The sequence below is a fragment of the Trachypithecus francoisi genome, unplaced genomic scaffold (assembly GCF_009764315.1).
Source record: "Trachypithecus francoisi isolate TF-2019V2 unplaced genomic scaffold, Tfra_2.0 Lachesis_group0, whole genome shotgun sequence".
NCBI classification, from domain to species: domain Eukaryota; kingdom Metazoa; phylum Chordata; class Mammalia; order Primates; family Cercopithecidae; genus Trachypithecus; species Trachypithecus francoisi.
This window is the reverse complement of record NW_022681453.1, coordinates 28,168,556-28,188,136: the sequence shown is the minus strand read 5'-3', so window position 1 is coordinate 28,188,136 and position 19,581 is coordinate 28,168,556. Positions and strand designations below refer to the sequence as shown.

The following is a 19,581-nucleotide window of genomic DNA, read 5'->3' as shown; positions in this document are numbered from 1 at the left end:
CTTTCCTTTACAAATTATCCAGTCTCAGGTATGTCTTTATTAGTAGTGTGAGAACAGACTAATACATCTACTGTATTCTCATTGAATAGCTTTAAGAATTTAAAGCTGTTATGTCACTGAAAACCAATCACAAGCCAAAAGGTAATGTAGAATATTTGTACAAGATTGATCTTAAATTTCTTAGAAGCCTATTCTCTCTAATGGGACTCTGTTGCAGAAGAGCTTAATATCATAAAGGTGAATAGCAGGGGGTGCGGGGGCAGTGGGCTTAGAACTTTTACTAGGCTGTGTTCAACTGTACCAGAGTGTCAATAGCACTTGGATGTTGGAATCAGACAGACCTACTCGTTCCACCTTCCTCGGCCTTAGTTTCTTCATCTATAAATTAATGATGACAATGATTTGGATTATATCTATCATGCAGTTTATGATAAATAATTGAGATCTTACAAAGAAAGTGCTTAGCTCAGTTTCTGGCATATGGTGGTTGGCATATAGTAAGAGCTTAATAAACAGCAACACCTATTACTGTTGCCTCTTGTGATGATAATAAGCAAAGAATGCTCAACTGGAGAGGTTTCTAGCATGCTCAAGGTTTTTTCTTTAGAGCTTGAGGGGCCCTGTTTTAGTGTAAAGTATTTCTTTTTCCCTCCCAGAGCTGTACTCTGAACTTATTGGAGGTTTCATGAAAGGTATTGATAGATAAGAGTTAGTACCCATTCTTTAAAAACTTTCAAAAGCCTTCTTTCTTTCCTTTCTTCTTTGTTTTTCCTCTGCTACCTGCAGATGAGAATAGTTAGAATCAGCAGAAATAAACTTTCCTGGCATGAACCATACTACTAGTTAGGGAGACCATATAACTTATTGTCCAAAGCAGAACTTAGGAGAGCGAAAGAAGTTGCCGTTTGTTATTACACTGGCCTGTTCATACCTGCAGGCCTGAACCTGGATGGTTCCAAACAAACAGGGGCATATGGTCACCCAGACATTAGTTATTTAATCAGGAAGGAGCATAGCAAAATACAGGTGACACTTGACATCCCATCAACCTGACTTAGAATCTTAGCTCGGCCACTTTTGCCAGCTTGGTGAGGTTGCACAATTTTTTTAATTCCAGTAAGCATCACTTTGCTTACTGGAAAAAAAAAAAGAGAGAGAGAATAACAGTTTCCATTTTTTCATGTTTTGGTGAGGAAGTGATAATATACAGTACTAAGTACAGTTCCAACATATAATATTCTTATGTAAATGGCAGCAAGTCTTAGAACTGATAATGACTTAAAAACAGTGGGTAGATGAATGGTGTGATATTACTATAAATATGTAAGTAAAGCTTTTTGGCTTATGTGAAAGAAATAATTAAGTGATATGTCAATATTCTCTTTATAGAGAAGAAGAGGACTGAATTTGGGGGATTTATTTACCAGCCCATGAAAGAACCCACATTTCTCTAGATGCAAAGCCTGCCTCATTCACCTTTCAACTGACAGCCTCAGAATAGTGGGCAATGCGTTTATTTCCATGTCTTTGTTACCCAAATTGTATAGTTAACTTACTACTATGGGAGAAAAGAAGCCTGGAACGTCTTTCTGAGATAGCCAGTGGTTTTCTTTGGTGGAAATAAGATGTTTTTGCCCTTTGGAAGTGGTCAAGAAGGGAGCTGGATGCAAAATATCTACAGTAATTTGAGAGTTGGAATCTACTGGAGGAAGCCCAAGGAGCAAAAAATCAGAGGCAGGAGAATGGGAGGGAAGACTTTTAATTCCTTCTGCCCAGATGTTTCCCTCCACATGGCAGTAACTACTCTCATTCTTTCCTTAATTCACTTAGTAAAGGAAAATGGAAGAAGCCACTTGAAATGTAATTGTCTCTCACTGTTCCTGTTTAGGTCTATTACACAAACAGTAGGAAGATTTCTCATTTTGTTCTGTTTATTGAAGTAGGATTTTTTTAAAAAGCGGAGGCGGGGGAGAAGTTCTCTCAACACCTGTTTTCTTAATTGATTGTGATTACTTTGCCCCCAAAAGTGAGTGGTTTTTAAACGAAGTGAGTACATTCTCATAAGCCACATTACCATCTTATGAACACATCGTTAAAATAGGAAAGGTGACAGAACTATGACAACAGCTCCCTCTCCTATTCTGGATCAGAAGCCCATATGCCATTTGCCTTTTTCTCCTCATTTGGAATCAGTGCTTCCTTTGCTTTACAAAGACAAATGCTAGACAAGGCATGTTTTCTTCCTACATGCCCTGTTTTGAGTTTGAGAGCAATGAGTAAGGAAGTCTATCTACTTTTCATCTGTTCTTTTTGTTCTGAATTTCAGTGGAAGAGCTCCATAAAACAAAACAAAAAATTAAAAAATAAAAAGTAAACACCTCTCCTGGGTTTATCCAATGCCTATCACAGCATTTTATGCAATCCAGTACTTTGGGATGATGATGAGCTACTCAGGCTCGCACTGTGGAAGATGGGGGAAATTGATTGGCAACATGGATGCATTGACACTTGCTCATGTCTGTTCAGTTCCTGGGCCTCTGTGCTCATGGAGGAGGAATTGAAGAAGAACCTGCCAATGATTTCCACCTTGTGAGCTCAAAGCCAAAAGGAAAAGGCATATACCCAGGCTCTCAGAGTTCAGTGACACTTCATATAGCATCAGATCCCATCATCTTGCTATTTTTTTTTTTTTACTTGAAAAGATCTTAATTTTTGAAAATTTGAAATTTAAAGCTATCTGGTTGCTAAAAGCTGCTCTAAACTCTCATTGTGGTTTGGAGCAATACATCATCAAAGCCATGGTGCTTAGATGATGTACGGCACCCATATGTCATGAGAGCACCATCCCTCTTATGAAATATTATTATAACTCACAATTGGAACACCACCAGTGATGTATGGCTTAAAAACACAATTGTTAAGCCACAAAACTCACCAGGGTCTCCACAAATTCTAGGAGGTGTTCTGTTTTTTGTTTGTTCAAACTGAATTGGTTTTTTATTTTAGATTTCCCTTGAAGTTTCGCAACTTGATTGGGACACTTTGAACACATGGAAAGCACTGTGTTTCCTCTGTTTCCTGAAAGGCACACCACTGCCTAAGCCTTGCTAATATTCTAAGTGAAGGAGCTCATTGACAGTAGCATCAGAAACCATCAGTGTGCCTGTGCATTTTGACAGACCACTAATTTGATTCTTGAGTTGATCATGCTGAGGTATCCTCAAAGTCCTGTAAGTAGCATTACTTCCAGTGACATTTATTTTAGAACTAAGTGGCTGTCAATAATTTCATGCTGACCCTTGACTTAGTTGCAGAAGTTGAGGCCTCCCCAAATCAAGAAAGGCAAAATCCAGACATGTGGAACACACAGCTTTGGGGTTCGTGATGGTCTGGGTGAAGTAGAATACATTCAGCAAGGCTCACCATAGAATTAAGCCTTCTGGTTTAGAACAGAAGCAGGTTGTCAAAATTATTTTTAAAACTAATGTCCTGTAATATAGTCACTGCTGGAATTGACTGATTATTCTGATTGTGCAGCATTAGCTTAAGCGCTTTACCTATGTATTTCACATAATCAACATAATAGTCTTACGTGCTGGGATACTGGTTTTGTGCTCACTTGAAAAATAAGAGAATATGAAAGAAGTTAAGAAATCAACTCAGTAAAAAGAATAGGTAGGATCTGAACCTCGGCCACCCATCTCCAGTGACGGGACATCAAACTGCTTAATTCTAGGGGCTTCTGCCTTTCTGAAATCTGAGAAAGGTAGGATGGGCAAGATGTGGTGGAAAGCACTGGAACACAAGTCAGGGTTTCGGGGTTCTCATGGTTCTAGTCCTGGCCCTGCCATTGCTTTGCTATTGGTCTTCTAAGAGCCACTCTTCTCTTCGGTGAAATGAAGAAATTAGACACTCTTACTATCCCCCTAACGTTTCCCAATTCTAATCCTAGTGGTTTTCAAAGATTTTCTGTTGGTTTGTTTTAGTAACAAATTCGTTTTGCAAATGAAATTGTGCATGGGATCCCAACATAGAAAAAGATAAAACAGAGCTGCTCTGTTTGAATCATGGAGGGGGAACTGAAGCCTGCTGCCCTTTCTGAATGCCCCATTCTTACTTCTATCATGAGCTGCTCCCTGGACATACCAGGCTTGTTCTGGAAGCTCTAGGGCTTTTTACAGTTTAGGAACCACTGACCAGATCTTTATCTGTTATCTCACCCATGGAAAGGAGACTAAATACTTGAACTTTCAGTTCAGCAGCAAATTAGGAGACTCCAGGTGTCAGAAACGAGACACCACCGTGCAAAGCATTGCTACAAATGGGGTCTGTGCTCTGCCCATATTGTGTTACCCCCACCCGCCATGGCTGCAATTCATCCTACCTAGCCTGACTTCCATCTGACTGACCCCAGAAACCCGGCTTTTCTCGCTCTCCAGGTGGGAGAAGGCAGAAGTGCTGGAGTATTGATGCCTCCCCAGGAGCAGTTCTCAACCATTGAGGACAGGAGTTGTGTATGAATATGCTAGTTCCCTCACCCCTCGGCTGGGATAACTCTGGGATGCATATTCTTCACTGGCTTTCAGAGTTCTCTAGCAGGTTTTATAAGCTCCAGTCACACGAAATAATAACTCACTTGATCACACATCCTATATTGGCCTCCTTTCCTGTTTCCTTGATGCATACTCCCTTACTTGTGTTTCCAGGGATCACCCACCAAATAAACTATTTGCACTCTCATGCTTGCTTCAGGGTTTGTGTCTAGGGTAATTGAGACTAGATATATATATATATATATATGTTTTTTAATAAATATATCATAGTTGTATCACTCTACATGAAGAACAGGATTGTTATTGCTTGGTAGTGAGATTAACTGGTGATCTAATTTTTCTCCTGTGTGTTTTTCTGTCTCTTTCAGATTTTCTATGCTGTAAGTTTTTGACCTTGATATTCGACAAATGGAAACAATCTTATTGTTACATTGCATGTGGTTATTCCAAGTTGGGAGCTTTTGGTGATTATCCAAATATAGAAGGAACAATAGAGGCTGGGTGTGATCACCTGAGGTCAGGAGTTTGAGATCAGCCTGGCCAACATGGTGGAATCCCATCTCTACTAAAAATACAAAAACAAAAAAAACAAAAAAAACAAAATTAGCCTGGCATAGTGGCGTGCTCCTGTAGTCCCAGCTACTCAGGAGGCTGAGTCAGGAGAATCACTTAAACTCAGGAGGCAGAGGTTGCAGTGAGCTGAGATCGTGCCACTGCACTCCAGCCTGGGTGACAGAGTGAGACCCTGTCTCAAAAAAAAAAAAAGGCAATAGATGAAGATTCCCCTGAGTCTTGTTGGGAGAAAATTTTGTCTGTTTCTTACCTACAAAATTGGTAGAATAATACTGACTTCATAGAGGTGTTGCAGAGATAAGAAAAATGTGTAAACTGTGCAATAAAAATATCAAGGCATCTGTATTCATTCTGTACTTGTTGCTATAACAAATTGCTGGAAACAGTGCATGGGTCATATGGTAACATTGTTAACCTTTTGGGGAACTGCAGAAATTGTTTTCTAAAGCAGCCTTACCATTTTGCATCTGCACCAGCTTGTACTAGGGTTCCAATTTCTCCACTTCCTTGCTAGCATTTTTTGTTATCTATTTTTTTTTTTTTTTTTTGAGATGGACTCACTGTGTCACCCAGGCTGGAGTGCAGTGGTGCAATCTCAGCTCACTGCAACCTCTACCTCCTGGGTTCAGGTGATTCTCCTACCTCAGTCTCCTGAGTAGCTGGGATTACAGGCGCCCGCCACCACGCCTGGGTAATTTTTGTATTTTTCAGTGGAGACAGGGTTTCGCTATATTGGCCAGGCTGGTTTGGAACTCCTAACTTGTGATCCACCCGCCTCAGCCTCCCAAAGTGCGGGATTACAGGAGTGAGCCGCTGCATCTGTCCTTTTTATTACAGTTACCCTAGTATTTGTTAAGTGATATTGTCATTGTGGTTTTGGGCTAAGGATGTTAAGCATCTTTTCATGTATTCATTTATCCATCCTCTTTGGAGAAATGTCTGTTCATATCTTTACCCATTTTACTTAGGATTGTTGTCTTTTTATTACTTAGTTGTAATTAATTCTTTATGTGTTCTGGACATACTTCCCTTATCAGATAGGTGATTTGCAAATCCTTTCTGCAGTCTCTGGCTTGGCTTTTCACATTCTTACAGTTTTGATGATGTTCACCCTCTTCCAGTTTTAAAGACTCCTGATGACATTGGGCCAAACCTGGAAAATCTATGATACCTCTCCCAATCTTAAGATCAGCTGGTTAGTAACCTTAATTCATGTGCAGCCATAATTTATCTTTTGTAACTTAATAGAATCACAGGTCAGGGATTAGGACATGGATGTCTTTGAAGGTGGCCATTATCTTTTGACCACAATATCGTCTGTTATTCTTCAGAATCAGACCTGCCTTCTGGAGTTACTCATTGGCACATGTGAAGGAGAAGGATTCACACAGAGCCAACTGGTTGAGGTTGCAGGACCCCAGCTGTGGAGCAGGGTCGCTATTCAGCCTTCCTTGCCCTTTCCTCCGCCATGAACCATGTTTGTGTCCCTTAGAATTGAATTACAATATAGTCTGACAAGGAAAAAAGATATCGGTATGACCACACTGACAATCCTCAGGTGAGTATGGGCAGAAGAGATATGTTCAAAGAGATGGAGGAAGGAGCAGAGACAGCGCAGAAGAGACAGAGCCTCTAAAAATGACGGCACTGCATACTGTCTCTATTTCTTCACTTCCCACTTGCTCTGAAACCCACTGCAGTTAAGTTTTGGTTTTTGTTTGTTTGTTTGTTTGTTTGTTTGTTTTTTAAATGGAGTCTTGCTCTGTCGCCCAGACTGGAGTGCAGTGGCACAATCTCGGCTCACTGCAACCTCTGCCTCCTGGGTTCACATGATTCTCCTGCCTCGGCCTCCCGAGTAGCTGGGATTACAGGCATGTGCCACCAAGTCTGGTTAACTTTTTGTGTATTTTTAGTAGAGACAAGGTTTCACCATGTTGGTCAGACTGGTCTCGAACTCCTGACCTCGTGATCCACGCACCTCAGCCTCCCAAAGTGCTGGAATTACAGACATGAACCAGAGCGCCCGGCCTGCAGTTTTTTGTTTTGTTTTAATTTGAGTAATAGCTTTATTGAGATATAATTCACATAATGTAAAAGAAACCCTATTAAAGTACACAGTTCATTCTTTTAGTATAGTCACAAAGTTGTGCAACCATCACTGCTATATAATTCCAGAACATATCCTTTAACCCAAAAGAAACCCTGTGCCCGTTAGCGGTTACCTTGCATCTCTCTTCACAACCACAAATCTTTCTTTCTCTATGAATCAGCCTAGTTTGGCATTTTCATATAAATGGTGTTGTACAGTATGTGGCCGTTTTTGTCTGGCTTATTTCCCTGAGCATGATGCTTTCACTTAGTGTACATCACTCCTTTTTATGTTCAAATCATATCCTATTGTCTTCATATACTGCACTTTGTTTACCATTGATCAGTTGATAGTCATTTGGGTTGTTTATACTTTTTGGTGATTGTGAATAATGTTGCTGTAAACATTCACATACAAGTTTTTGTATGGGCGTATGTCTCCAGTTCTCTTGGGTGTGTGTTAGGATCAGAAATCTGAGTCACATGGTAACTCCATGTTAAACATTTTTGAGGAACTGCCAAACTGTTTTCCAAAGTAGCTGCGTGATTTTACATTCCCAGTAGTGTAGGAGGGTTCCAGTTCTCCACACTCTGCCCAACACTTGTTATTGTGTCTTCTGATTATTGCCTTTCTAGTGGGTATGAAGTGGTAGCTCAGTGTGGTTTTCATTTGCATTTCCCTAATGACTAATAATAATGTTGAGCATCTTTTCATGGTATTTTGTTCTTCTAGCCTTACTGAAATAATTCAAGCTTTCAAAAACATTTCACACTGTTAGTGATACCCTCTTTGAAATTTGTTCTCTGGGCTGTTGGAACTTACCCTCTCTTGATTTTGCCTCTTTCCTTAACTACAGCCTTAAATTGGGTCCTACTTCTCTTCCCAAACTTCAAGCGTTAGAATGGCTCAGTGTTCAGTATTTACCTTATACCATTATGTTTTTCTTCATGACACTTATTTCTATCCAAAATTAGAATGTAAAGTTAGTCATTTCCTTATCTTCTGCATCACCCATTGGAATATAAGCTCTATGGGGACAGAGGCTTTGTCTTGTTCATTACCATATCCCTCGTTCCTAGAATAGCACCTAGAAATACATATTTTTGAGTGAATGAATGTATGCTTTAGAAAAGTCTACAGAACTGTTACATGAATAAAAATCAGGACTCCATAATTAAATAAGTTTCCAGAATGCTATATTAGATGAAGTTAAACAAGCATCTTTTGTGTGGAAGTTCTCATACTTTAATGTGATAATGATCTTTGTGAAATGTTATTTGACCATGAAAACATTTTTGGTGTGGAATGTGTCATGGGACTTTAAAAAGATACTCTTCTAACTCAAGCAGCTAAACTGCAACTCCCAGCAAATTTGTGGAAGGCTTTTATTAAATAGATGTTTTGTTGGCACTTAGAAAGGTAAGTTGTGATCACCACAGCTTAATATGAAACCACTAAGAACAGATTATATCAAATTATCCTCATCTCTGATATTCATAGGGTTTTATCAGAATGTCATTCTATTAGAAGGCCATAGTGATGGTATTTTTTCACAGCAATGAGGCTTTGAGCTGGCTTTATCATGATTTCCCTGTTCTGAGAAGCCGAGTGGGTTGTCAGCATCCTGTGATCACCCTGTCACTTAAGAATTTATGTCAAGATATCAGGGTGGGTTGAGATCTATGCCCTTGGGAAAAAACTACCTGTACAGTGAGCTGTTTACTGTCTTTAGTCTGTCACAGCGAATTTCAAGTGGTTACCAGTGATCAAGAGTGGCTTTTCTAGCATGTGGTGGTAACACAGCCTATAGAGATAGCCCTGAACACTAAACCCAGAAAAGGAGGATAAAGAAAAGGAGGCAGGGGATAGATCTGGACCCTGGGGGTTCCCAAGTGTAGGTTCACAGCCCACCGTATGTTAGTAGTGGATACTAACAGGCATATTCCTGAGGACCAGGCAAGGAGAATGGTCAGAGTGCAGAAAGCCAGAGAAGCATTCAGAAAGATGTCTCCACATACTGGACGTAGTAGCTTACACCTGTAATGCCAGCTGCTTGGGAGGCTGAGGAGAGGGAATTGCTTGAGGCCAGGAGTTTGAAACCAGACTGGGCAACATAGTAAGAACTCCATTGCTAAAAAAATATGAAAAAAAAAAAAGTTAGCTTGGTGTGGTGGCATGCACCTGTAGTCCCAGCTTTGGGAGGCTGAGGCAGGAGGATCTCTTGAGCCTGGGAGTTGAAGGCTGCGGTGAGCTATGATTGTATCATTGTACTCCATCCTGGGTGACAGAGTGAGATTCTGTGGGGAGAGAGAAAAGAACAAAGGGAAGGGAAAAAAATAAAAACGAAGGAGGAAAAGAAGAGAAAGAAAAGATAGAAGGAAGGAGAAGAGGAAAAAACAAGAAAAGAGATAGTCTACACATAATGCAGTAGGGCAGGCAAAATAGCGAGTGACCTCAGTGCCCGCACTGGCAGAAGCGAGGTAAGAAACCAGATGGATATTGTAAGCCAGTGGTTCTCGAAGTGTGACATTAGATCAGCATCAGCTGAGAGCTTGTTAGAAATGTGGACTTTCGGGGCCCTGTTGTCTGCATTTTAGGAAGCCCCAAGTACCGATGGAAGATTGAGAATGGCTAGTCAAAGCAACAGAAACCAGCTTTTGCAAAAGAGATGCTTAAACCATGCCCTCATTCAAGGAGCTTCTTAATATCTTTCCTTTTTTTTTTTTTATTTATTTCTGCTGGTGCAGAAATCAATCCCTGAATGTGATGTCTACTTGGTCTTCAGGTTTAAATTTGTTTTTTTAAATAATAAAAGTAATTCTTGTACATTTCTAGGTAATGAGTAGTAACTACATGCAAAGCTGAATGCTCAGCACATGGTTAGCAGACTTAATCCTCTTAACCCTGTGAGGTAGCAACCATTATAATCCCCATATAGATAAGGATACTGACACATAGATTTTGTGAGGCAAGGTCACACAGTTAGTTTGTGGTAGGTCCAGGATTTGTATTAGGATGTTTAACTGCAAGACACTGGTCCAGAACTTCCTAGAATGTACAAGGGAGGTGATGAAAGATGGATAGATGGGAGAGAGGAAGAGGGGAAGAAAGGAGGAGGGGGAAAGAGAGAAGAAAGGAGAAAAAGAGGAAAAGAAGAAAGGATAGCAGGAGATTCTGGAATTAAAGAGTGAGTGAAGGCTCCTTCTAAGGGTGGTCTGTACCCTTGTGCTATGTTATTTTCCTGGTTTTGCTTTTAAGTCAGCCCATCTAGAGATTTCAATAGATTTCAGCCCAGGCCCACCTGCCTGGCTTTCTCCTAAGAATTTAGTTTCATGGGTAGTTTGTGATTTATTTTTTCCTTGTTTGTTCTTTCACTTTCTCTCTCCATGCTCACATAAATACACACTTGGCCCAGTTGCTGAGAGATCCGTGACTGGCTTTATCATTGACTGGTGAATATTCTGGCAAAAGCATGTCACTCTTTGGGAACTGTGCTCAGGGGCTGCTTTGAAGCTCCTCTCTGCTTCATTCACCTTGGACCATGTTGTACCCTGCCTCAGCTTTAATAGGGTATCATTTTCCCCCTCCTTGTACTGCAAAGCCACAGGGACACTTAATCTTATGTTCTCTGGAGGCCTTTTGGAGCCTTGGAGCCCGATCGCAGTAATCAAGAAGGGATGGGTGATCAGGGATGAGGTTTGACCCACTGTCTGCCTCTCTCTATTTAAGCTCTTCATTTTCACATTCCTCCCCATGGTTTGTAATAAAAGTGGAACACAGCTCAAGGGCAGAAATGAGGTTTAACTTCACACAAGGTACTATAGAGGCTATTTGGAAAGTAAAACTTTCAAATGGCAGTTTAGCCTTGAAGAATATATTGAATTAGATATGCTCTGAGCCTTGATTCATGATCATTGCATGATAGCATTGCTATGTATATTACCTGGGTGCTTTAGTAGACTAGGGAAATGGGCTATTTAAAAGATTAAGTTTGCAGAAGCAGTGCATGTGCTAATGAAACATGTGGGAGCAAAAGCCAAGAGGCCTCATTTCCGGTCCTGACTTTTACTTCCTCTGGTGCCCTGGCCTCACCGAACATTGATTTCCTCTTCTGTGAAATGGAGATCATAGTAGACCTTGCCTCACAGGATTTTTTTTTTTTTTTTTTTGAGAAGGAGCCTCACTCTGTCGCCCAGGCTGGAATGCAGTGGCGTGATCTTGTCTCACTGCAAGCTCTGCCTCCTGGGTTCACGCCATTCTCCTGCCTCAGCCTCCTAATTTTTTGTTTTTGTATTTTCAGTAGAGACAGGGTTTCACCGTGTTGGCCAGGATGGTCTCGATCTCCTGACCTCGTGATCTGGCCCCCTTGGTCTCCCAAGGTGCTGGGATTACAGGCGTGAGCCACCACACCCGGCTGCCTCACAGGATTTTTAAGAGTACTAAATGACAGAATGCCAAACACAGCTTTCCTTATCATAGGAAGTAAATGCTTAATAAATGAGAACTGTTTATATTACTATTATACGATTATTTCTCAAAGCTCTGAGTCTGTAATTCTGCCCATACTACTTGCTACTCTCATTCATTCCCTCTTTACTTATGCAGTTCTCTGTTAGCCAATTCTTATTTCTTGTCAGATTCAGAGTCATGATGGTCACCTTTGAAGATGTGCTGTCATTTCAAAGCACTGGCTAACTACAACCAAGACTGACAACCATGAATAATTCCATAGAGCCTCTGAAACACTCTAGCATTTCACTCCAACTCTTATATATATACCACCAAGTTGTTCTCTCTTGCTTAGTGCACTCTCTTCTTGGCAGAATTCAGGTATAGTTACCGAAGGTGGATATCAACTTCCTCTAAAAAATAACCCAGCAGGAACCATCGTGGAGTAATTGGGCTTCATGAGATCATCACTGTCAAGTCTAAAAATACATGGGGAGATAATCACATTTTTTTTTATTTCTTGTACATTTTCAGCACGTTCACGTCCATGTTCTTCCCAGGAAGACTGGAGACTTTCACAGGAATGACAGCATCTATGAGAAGGTAGGTCTGCTCTCTCTGATCTTATTGTTTGATCACAGGGACTGTCGTTGGGATGACATCAACCTAATGAATCAGGTATTACCCTAGATATGGTCTGAAATGGAATTCTATTTAGTCTGACTTGGAAAGTGGCAGTAGAGGCCAAGGAGTCAAGAATGGCCATCATGGGAACCCAAGACTAATTAATTCTAATGATTTTCTTTTTCTTTTTTTTTTTTTTTTTTTTTTTTTTGAGACGGAGTCTCGCTCTGCCGCCCAGGCTGGAGTACTGTGGCCAGATCTCAGCTCACTGCAAGCTCCGCCTCCCGGGTTCACGCCATTCTCCTGCCTCAGCCTCCCAAGTAGCTGGGACTACAGGCGCTCGCCACCTCGCCCGGCTAATTTTTTTGTATTTTTTAGTAGAGACGGGGTTTCACCGTGTTAGCCAGGATGGTCTCGATCTCCTGACCTCGTGATCCGCCCGTCTCGGCCTCCCAAAGTGCTGGGATTACAGGCTTGAGCCACCGCGCCCGGCCGACCAGCAGAAAACAAGTGTCCTTGTGATTTCTATCCTGTCATTTACCAGTACAGTAAATATTTGCATGGAGATACGGCCCAGAATCTCCACAGAAGAAAACCTACGGTGCTACCGGTGAAAATCAAGCAGATTGATATATGATTGTTTTAGTTAAATGCTACACTTAATTTTTAAAACACTTTGGAACTCAGCTTGTCATTCCCAACAGCATTTATTCAAAGTGAAACTTTGAATTATCGTTAGCAAAAACTAGGTTGATTTGAATAAGTGTAACTCACATATCATAAATATTAAAGAAGTTAATTTATTTCTAAGTACTCCCATTCAAAGATATAAGTGTAAAACCACTACAAATATGAATCGGCAAGAGCCAGGTGATCCTCACCTAAAGCCCTGTCTACATGAGAACCTTCAGATGCCCATTTCTACCGCGTGGAGTGTAGAGCCTGTCATGGATCAGGCTGTTATAAAATATAAGGTGATTTCAGTTTACCTGTTTATTCTAGCCAAAGAGGAGAAAGTATGTCCCCCACATGGTAGAGCAGATTAGATAGCACTAGTGCCCTGGAGTGATTGGTTAAAAGGACTTTGAGGCTGTTTGTGGATGCAAGGAAAAGTGCTGTGATTGATTAGCAATGCCTGCCAAGGGCATCAGATAGGAGGGAGGTATCATATTTGCTGTCTATTTGACATTCCTGTTCTAACTCTTTGAGAATGCATTTTAAAACATATTGTTTATCTAGATTGTTTGTCATGTGGCTCTATCAAATAAACCACATGATTATCTCTACCTCGTTTCCAGGGACCAGTTAAAATCTATGCAACTTTTTGTGTGTGTGTCTATAGGGCTTCTTTGCAGTACTGACATTAAAATGGCAACTCAAACCCTGAAAATAAAGAACAATAGGTCAGCAGTTAATAATGAAACTTATAATTAATGTTTCTGAGACGCATTGGATTTCATGAAGTGGCTGGTTATTCTGCCTTTAGGATAACCCTTACTAGCTTTCGCTTCCTATGTTTTCCAAGAGCTGTAGTGGATGTGCGTAGAGTGGAAATAATCTAGTCACCAGTACCTAAGTGCTGATTTGTGGACTAGTCGCTGTAGATCTCAATTCTCAGGAGGTCCTGTCCCTGGAGATTCGGATGGAGTTGATTGCACAGCACTCAGGAATCAGTCATTATATAAGGAAATCCCCAGGAGGCTCTGATGCATAACTACCTATGAGAATAGGCTCTCTGGGTTTTCCAAAGCCATATTCTATAAAACTATAATTTGAACTCATTTTCATTGGATGTGGAATACAGTTTGAGGATTGATAAGGGCTCAGTTCACATTGGAAGAAAATCAGAATTATAGAGTAATTATAAAGAGATGTAATTAAAATACAAATACCAATCTCAGTAATGTAAACTAAGGTTAATAAAATGTTGCCAAATACAGACTGTTTTAATGAATAAATTAGCACATGAATTATATACTAGTAAGTACCGCTAAGGTAGCATTAAAAGTGCTTGAAAACACTGTTTTCTTAGGCTGAACAGTCACCTTGAAATCTTGTCAATGTTCCAAATGTGCTTGAAACCGAAGCTGCATGGTTACATTTCAGCCCAGTTCAAGACACAATGTATAGCACTGTGGTTGGTGTATGGCCTCTCTCTCCTCTCTTATTCTTTTGCCCTTGTCTGCATGCTCTGATGGCCCCACAGATAAGAAAACACATGTTTCTACTTCCCACATTTTGGAGGATCATCTCAGGAGAAGTAATTACTGTAAGAGTTCTTTCTTTTCTTTTTTTTTAAATCAGTGGTATAAGTCATATGTAGTATAGACAGTATCCACTAAGGGAGATTGTGGTAGAAGACTGTGTAGAGATTGAAGTCTAGAAACAGGCAGAAGTAAGTTCAAATCCCAGTGGCATCTCCTAACCATATGATATCGAAGCCTGAAAGACTTATTTCAGGGCTTAGTACTTACCAAGAATTTGTTAATAGATAGCAGTTTCTGTTCTTATTGTTATTATTACTATTTTTTTAAGTAGCAATGTTTAGTAGAGAACCAGATTCAAAGCCAGGTCATTGGATATTCCCATCTACCATTCTTTCCAACGGTGAGATTCCCAATTTTCCCTTTGTCTTTAACCATTCATTCTCAGTTTTGTCTTCCTCTTTGTATGAAAATGCTTCTCTAGGCTGAGTATCTAATAACACAGTGTTCAGAAAGAGGCATGAAAAGCATGCAGTACCGCACAGGCATTATTGGTATAGAACTTAATGTACATTAGACCAAGTGATCTTAATCAGAAGCGATGGAGTGATGAGGGATGGCATTCTTTATATTGATGGGAGCACTCGCTCTAGATTATGCATCTGTTCAGGACATTCAACAAACAGACTGCCTTGGAGGGTGGGAGGTAGGAAACAGGAACAGCAGGAGGCTGAGCTCCATAAAATGTAATTGTATTTCTACTGCTGTAGACATAGAAAATTATGCCTAAAGAAGCCCCAGAGTATAAATTGGCTAGGAACATTGTGTTCTTTCTGGGCACTGTTTTAAGATGGTTAATGACAAATAAGAAGGTTCATAAGAAGGGTGGTTGGGTCTGAAAACAGATGTGGGGAGTAGTTGATGGTAGGAATGTTTTGCCTGGAAAAAGAAAGACTTGTAGAGGGAAGATAGTAACAGAGTCACTGTTTCCAAATTATCTGAAGGGCTGGCAGTTGGAAAGGTATTAAATACATTCTATGTGACTCCAGAGGGCATATCTGTGATTATCGGACTACAAGGTGGCAGATATCATTAGCTCTACATAATAACAGGTCAAAGTGAAAAAACCTTCTGAACATTTAAAGAGTGCCTTACAAGGGGGTGAGCTTCCCATCCCTGGATTCACTCAAGCACAGAGCAGATGGCCACAATTCTTCAAGAAGATATCTACATTTGGTCGGTGGATGGGCCACTTGGATTTGTGATTCCTCTCTTTACACATTTGAACCATTTGATCATTACCGCCATTTTCAGGTTTTACAAGTTCTGTAACAAATAGTGGGGTTTTTTGTTGTTGTTGTTGTTAGTATTACAATGTTTGGGTGACTGTCTAGTGAAACATATTGTTTTCTTTGTTAAGTTCATGGAAATAAAAGGTAAAACCTTTTTTTAAAAAAACGTATAGGAAACCACACTTTACTGATTTTTTTCTCATTCCTAGCCCACTTCCTGCTTTTCCTGCAGCTCAGCATTGCGTATTGATGGTCCTTGGGCTTTGCTTGCCTCCTCATATGTGTTTTATTTTTGCCTGCAAAGTATTTTTGGTTATTTGCTTTATTGTGGCTGTGAAGTATTTCTTAATGAATCTAAATGCTGTTAGGCATATTGCTCATTCTCTAGGCCTATGCAGTTGCCATGTCTGCCTCCTACCTAGGCTTTTTTCACTGGCTGATGGTGCATGCATAGCTCCTGAAGACATTGGAGTTTAAGATCTTTGCCTATTTCATGGGCTGCTCTTCTTTTCTCTGCCACTCAAAGATTACTATTCCCCAGGATCTTCTGTCTGGTATACTGGGCATGCTGCTTGTCTGAAACATCTGTTTAACCTCCCTGCCTACTCATTTACAGTGCTCTGGCTCCAGGTGAGTTTTTTTGTTGTTTTGTTGTTGTTGTTGTTGTTGTTTTTAACTTCACATTCCGGGATACATGTGTAGAACGTGCAGGTTTGTTACATAGGTGTACATGTGCCATGGTGGTTTGCTGCACCTATCAAGCCATCATCTAGGTTTTAAGCCCCACATGCATTAGGTATTTGTCTTAATACTTTCCCTCCCCATTGCCCCCACCCCCAACAGACCCCAGTGTGTGTTCTTCCCCTCTGTGTGTCCATGTGTTCTAATTGTTCAACTCCCACTTAAGAGTGAGAACATGCAATCTTTGGTTTTCTGTTCCTGTGTTAGTTTGCTGAGAATGATGGTTTCCAGCTTCATCCATGTCCCTGCAAAAGATATGATCTCATTCTTTTGTATGGCTGCATAGTATCCCATGGTATATATGTACCACTTTTTCTTTATCCAGTCTATCATTGATGGACATTTGGGTTGGTTCCAAGTCTTTGCTGTTGTAAATAGTGCTGCAATAAACATACATATGCATGTGTATAGTACAATGATTTATAATCCTTTGGGTATACCCAGTAATAGGATTGCTGGGTCAGATGGTATTTCTGGTTCTAGATCCTTGAGGAATCGCCACACAGTCTTCCACAATAGTTGAACTAATTTATACTCCCACCAACAATGTAAAAGCATTCCTATTTCTTCATGGCCTCACCAACATCTGTTGTTTTAATAATCGCCATTCTGACTGGTGTGAGATGCTATCTCATTGTGGTTTTGATTTGCATTTCTCTAATGATCAGTGATGATGAGCTCTTCTCCTGTGTTTCTTGGCTGCATAAATATCTTCTTTTGAGAAGTGTCTGTTCATATTCTTTGCCCACTTTTTGATTTTTTGTTTGTTTCTTGTAAATTTATTTAAGTTCCTTGTAGATTTTGGATATTAGATCTTTGTCAGGTGGGTAGATTGCAAAATTTTTCTCCCATTCTGTAGGTTGCCTGTTCATTCTGATGCTAGTTTCTTTTGCTGTGCAGAAACTCTTTAGTTAGATCCTATTGGTCAACTTTGGCTTTTGTTGCAATTTTTTTTTTGGTGTTTTCATCTTGAAGTCTTTGCCCATGCCTATGTCCTGAATGGTATTGCCTACGTTTTCTAACAAGTTCTGAAATTGAGACAATAATTAATAGCCTCCCAACCAAAAAAAGCCCATGACCAGATGAATTCACAGCCAAATTCTACCTAAGGTACAGAGAGGAGCTGGTACCATTCCTTCTGAAAGCATTCCAAATAATCCCAAAAGAAGGACGCCTCCCTAATTCATTTTATGAGGCCAGCATCATCCTGATACCAAAACCTGGCAGAGACAAAATAAAAACAGAAAACTTCAGACCAATATCCCTGATGAACATCAGTGTGAAAATCCTTAATAAAATACTGGCAAACCAAATCCAGCAGTACATGAAAAAGCTTGTCCACCATGATCAGGTCAGCTTCATCTCTGGGATGCAAGGCTGGTTCAACATACATGAATCAATACATGTAATCCATCACATAAACAGAACCAATGACAAAAACCACATGATAATCTCAATAGATGCAGAAAAGGCCTTCGAGAAAATTCAACATCCCTTCATGTTAAAAACTCTCAATAAACTAGGTATTGATTGAACATAGCTCAAAATAATAAGAGCTACTTATGACAAACCCGTAGCCAATATCATACTAAATGGGCAAAAGCTGGAAGCATTCCCTTTGGAAATCAGCACAACACAACACAACACAAGAATGTCCTCTCTCACCATTCCTATTCAACATAGTATTGGAAGTTCTGGCCAGGGCAATCAGGCAAGAGAAAGAAATAAAGGGTGTTCAAATAGGAAGAGAGGAAGTCAAATTGTCTCTGTTTGCAGATGACATGATTATATATTTAGAAAACCCCATCGTGTCAGCCCAAAACCTCCTTAAGCTGATAAGCATCTTCAGCAGTCTCAGGATACAAAATCAATGTGCAGAAATCACAAACATTCCTATACACTAATAATAGTCAGAGAGCCAAATTATGAGCAAACTCCCATTCACAATTGCTACAAAGAGAATAAAATACCTAGGATTACTACTTACAAGGGATGTGAAGGACCTCTTCAAGGAGAACTACAAACCACCACTCAAGGAAATAAAAGAATACAAACAAATGGAAAAACATTCCATGCTCACAGATAGGAAGAATCAATATCGTGAAAATTGTCATATTGCCCAAAGTAATTTATAGATTCAATGCTATTCCCATCAAGCTACTGTTGACTTTCTTTGCAGAATTAGAAAAAACTACTTTAAATTTAATATGGAACCAAAAAAGAGCTCATATAGCCAAGACAGTCCTAATCAAAAAGGACAAAGCTGGAGGCATCATGCTATCTGACTTTCAACTATATAAGACTACAGTAACCAAAACAGCATGGTACTGGTACCAAAACAGATATATAGACCAATGGAACAGAACAGAGACTTCAGAAATGACATCACACAGGCCGGGCGCGGTAGCTCAAGCCTGTAATCCCAGCACTTTGGGAGGCCGAGACGGGCGGATCACAAGGTCAGGAGATCGAGACCGTCCTGGCTAACCCAGTGAAACCCCATCTCTACTAAAAAATACAAAAAAACTAGCCAGGCGAGGCGGTGGGCGTCTATAGTCCCAGCTACTCGGGAGGCTGAGGCAGGAGAATGGCATGAACCCGAAGGGCAGAGCTTGCAGTGAGCTGAGATCCCGCCACTGCACTCCAGTTTGGGCGACAGAGCGAGACTCTGTCTCAAAAAAAAAAAAAAAAAAAAAAGAAATGACATCACACATCTACAACCATCTGATCTTCGACAGACAGACAAAAACAAGGAATGGGGAAAGGATTACCTACTTAATAAATGGTGTTGGGAAAACTGGCTAGTCATATGCAGAAAACAGAAACTGGACCCCTTCCTTACATATTATACAAAAATTAACTCAAGATGGATTAAAGACTTAAATGTAAAACCCAAAATTCAGGTTAGTTCTTTAACTTCAGTGGTGGGTCCTGCCCCATCTCCCCAGCTCCTGTAAGTCTCATTCACTACCACTGACTTCTTTTGTCAAATATATCATTCTTGTTCCCACCTCAGTGCCTTTGCACATGTTGTTCTCTTCACCTGTAATGTCTAC

General features: G+C 40.3%; 1 protein-coding gene across 1 annotated transcript in view; it reads left to right on the top strand.

Moving 5' to 3' along the window:
- FHIT (fragile histidine triad diadenosine triphosphatase) overlaps positions 1-19,581 on the top strand; it is an 854,985-nt gene that overhangs the window by 665,793 nt on the left and 169,611 nt on the right. The window contains exon 5 of the mRNA XM_033210298.1: positions 12,199-12,267. Coding sequence (XP_033066189.1) covers positions 12,199-12,267 — 69 coding nt within the window. The remainder of the gene's footprint in view (positions 1-12,198; positions 12,268-19,581) is intronic.